Consider the following 3,027-nt stretch of genomic DNA (forward strand, 5'->3'; position numbering starts at 1 on the left):
TACAAAGTTGCACATGTCATCCGTACAAACTGGTTTGGAACGTCTTTTGTGGGACAATTGTAGTGTCCAAATTGCAAGGGAAAACCAACCAACCAACCAACCAAACGACCGACCAACCGACCGACCGACCGACCGACCGACCGACCGACCGACCGACCGACCGACCAACCAACCAAACACACCCCAAGGAGGAAGCATTTTCTTCTCTATTATCACAGAATTCTTTTTTTTTTTTTTTTGGCACAGTTTGTTGTTTTCCCCTTCCTTTCTGCTTTCCAGAGCCCATTCCTGATGGAAGCCAAGTCGTGTGTTGACGAGCCACTGTTGCTTTGAGCTGCCCAGGCTGAGCCATCATCCCAGCTGCAGACATCATTCTTTCTCCTGTGATAAGACTGTGGGCTGTTTTTGTTTTGTGGTTGTTTTTGAAACTTCTTGATGATGGTTACAAAAAAATATAGACTCCTGTGACCAGGGACAAGTTGATTTCAAAGTACACGCTAACGCAAGTCAGGTTCGTACAGTTTTGGAGCTGACGGGATTGTGTTTGAAGAGTGTGGCCACCCCACACTGCTGGTCCATTAGAACTCTTTCGGTCTGTGTTCACTTCCGCAAATCTAAAACGCACACCTGTAAGGAAAGACAGAACTTGTGATCTTGAGACTCAACATGGAGATACACTCATAGCTGAAGTCATTGGCAAGCAAGGCCCATCACGTGGCTTTACCAATACAACTGTTGTTAGAACACAGCCTCTTCCATGCTTAAGTGTCACCTGTGACGGGATGCCGCACACCAGCAGAGCTCAGCTGCTGTGGTTCACAGCGTGCATCCCTACAACTGCTGCCTCTTTATAGGAAAAGCCTGCTGACTCCCGAGTTCACATGGATACCATTCCACTCCTACATCATTAAGGGAGGTTTCATTTCTTTCCTTTTACTAAAATATAAATGAAAAAGATTTCAGTAACAAAAAAGTGAAAAAAAAAAAGTAAAAGCCTCTCAAATTTCTAAACACTCTTCATCGCTCTCAACCATAGGAGTGAGTCTTGAGTGAGTTTTCAATTTCGTGTTATAAGTCTTATTTTCAAATCACTATATCATCTCGTCTGGTGGCTAAAATCACATACCACAAAAAAGATGAGTCAGATCAAATTTAGACACAACCTTCTAGTTCTCGAAGAATCAGTTAATTCAGGCCACAAACACGGGTTGAGAAGCTTCTCCATGCTGTAGGCAGCTCTAGGGCTGTGGGGGTCAGAAGTGTATAACCCAGGTCTCTGTCCCATGGAAAAAACATTCCAGAACAGTGGGCTGTTACAGCTTGGAGAGGGTAGTCCTCCTAGCATCTAGTGGGTGGAAATCAGGGCTGCAGCTTCACACCCTAGTGTTTACACAAAACAGCTCCCACCACAGAGAATGACCCAGCCCAAATGTCACCAGTGCCAAATGTGAGGAACACACAGGTAACTATGGACATGAAATCCACAGTGTGAAGTTAGTGGTGTGGGTGAGCAATGGAGCGAGACAAACAGGTGGTGCGGAGGGCGCACTGCCTTCAGGGAGAAGGCTTTCTCAGGAGACGGCACTGCATCCACCCCTATCTGTCAAGTGTGCCATACTGTGCTGACCTGAGTGTGCCATGGATATTTCAAATACCAGCAGGTTCACCCATGTGGACAGGTTTCAGTAGAGCTTCCGGACTAAGACAGACTAGGCAACATAGGAAAAGGAGTCAATGAAAACCCGATGTATGGATCACTATAGAGTACTGTCTATAAAATCCCATAGACTCCTGGAAGGTGAGCTCTTGAGCTCAGAAGGCAAGTCGACACACACAGTGTTTCCAACAGTGGACTGGAGAATGCCAACCATCATGTAAAGGACACAGGACCAGACAATGCTTCATACTGTTGTGCACGGGGTCACCATGAGTCAGAGCTGACTTGATGGAAACGACCATGTATGGAGCCCTAATATTTGTCTTAAGAAGGCACATGCTCAGTGTCATCTGGAAGAAGGGCCAGTTGAAGGAAGCCACCTATATAACAAAGGCCTAGGATGGAGCATGCATCGGCTGTTAGAGGAACTGCGGTGTTAGAGGTTCAGGTTGCCTGAGGACAGATACCTGCATCTTACAGAGAATCCTTGCTGGGGATCACGGACTCTGCTCATATGCTACTTGGTGCAAGTTGAGTCCACCCCTCGGGTGGTTTCCCAAGTGTGTGGTCATGGGTGGAGCCCGAGTGGACACACGGACAACAACAACACTGGCTGTCTCTGAACTGCAAGGGCTGAAGAGTGAACACCACTGAACAGCAGGGACCAGCTGCCTGACTGGCACCTCCAAGGCTTTAGTAACAAATAGTGGGGCCGGAGGGAGTGAAGAGGATGGCCCCTGGCAAGGGCAGGCTCTGTCCCCAGGCGGCTCCAGGATACCCCTGGCACCCAAGAATCATCAGAGACGTTTTAACAACAGGCTAGCCTCAGAGTTCCTGAATCTAGACTGAAGCACAGTGCACACAGGAGGGAGCGTGCAAGTTCAAAAGCAATGCCAAGACCCAAGAGGCCACCCACTGCCATTGGCAGCGGTCATAGACCCTCATATCCACACACTGCTAAATGGATGGCATAGCTTCTGACATCACAGTAACATGCAGACCACCAAAGTACAACAGTGACAGACAAGCACACATGTCCCCATCTGAGTTTTGAGGACATTGTGGGGACCAGCTAGGGAGCACACCCAGAGATAGGATACAAGCAGGTGTGTCACCTTGGTGCTAGTGACCTTTGGGGCAGGATTACTCTCTGTGGTGGGACTGTCCTGTACATTGTAGGGTGTGGGGCAGCACTCCTGGTCTCCACCCACTGGTCATTCTCTGTGGTGGGGACTGTCCTGTGTACTGTAGGGTGTGGGGCAGCACTCCTGGTCTCCACCCACTGGTCACTCTCTGTGGTGGGGGCCATCCTGTGCACTGTAGGGTGTGGAGCAGCATCCCTGGTCTCCACCCACTGGTCATTCTCTGTG

General features: G+C 49.0%; 1 protein-coding gene across 1 annotated transcript in view; it reads right to left on the reverse strand.

Annotated features, from left to right (window-relative positions):
• Positions 1-600: 600 nt before the first annotated feature.
• The window catches only part of TBL1X (transducin (beta)-like 1X-linked), a 56,733-nt gene continuing 54,306 nt past the window's right edge, over positions 601-3,027 (reverse strand). Inside the window, exon 14 of the mRNA XM_006835646.1 lies at positions 601-627. Coding sequence (XP_006835709.1) covers positions 601-627 — 27 coding nt within the window. The remainder of the gene's footprint in view (positions 628-3,027) is intronic.

Source organism: Chrysochloris asiatica, unplaced genomic scaffold, assembly GCF_000296735.1.
Source record: "Chrysochloris asiatica unplaced genomic scaffold, ChrAsi1.0 scaffold00018, whole genome shotgun sequence".
In the NCBI taxonomy this organism is placed as follows: domain Eukaryota; kingdom Metazoa; phylum Chordata; class Mammalia; order Afrosoricida; family Chrysochloridae; genus Chrysochloris; species Chrysochloris asiatica.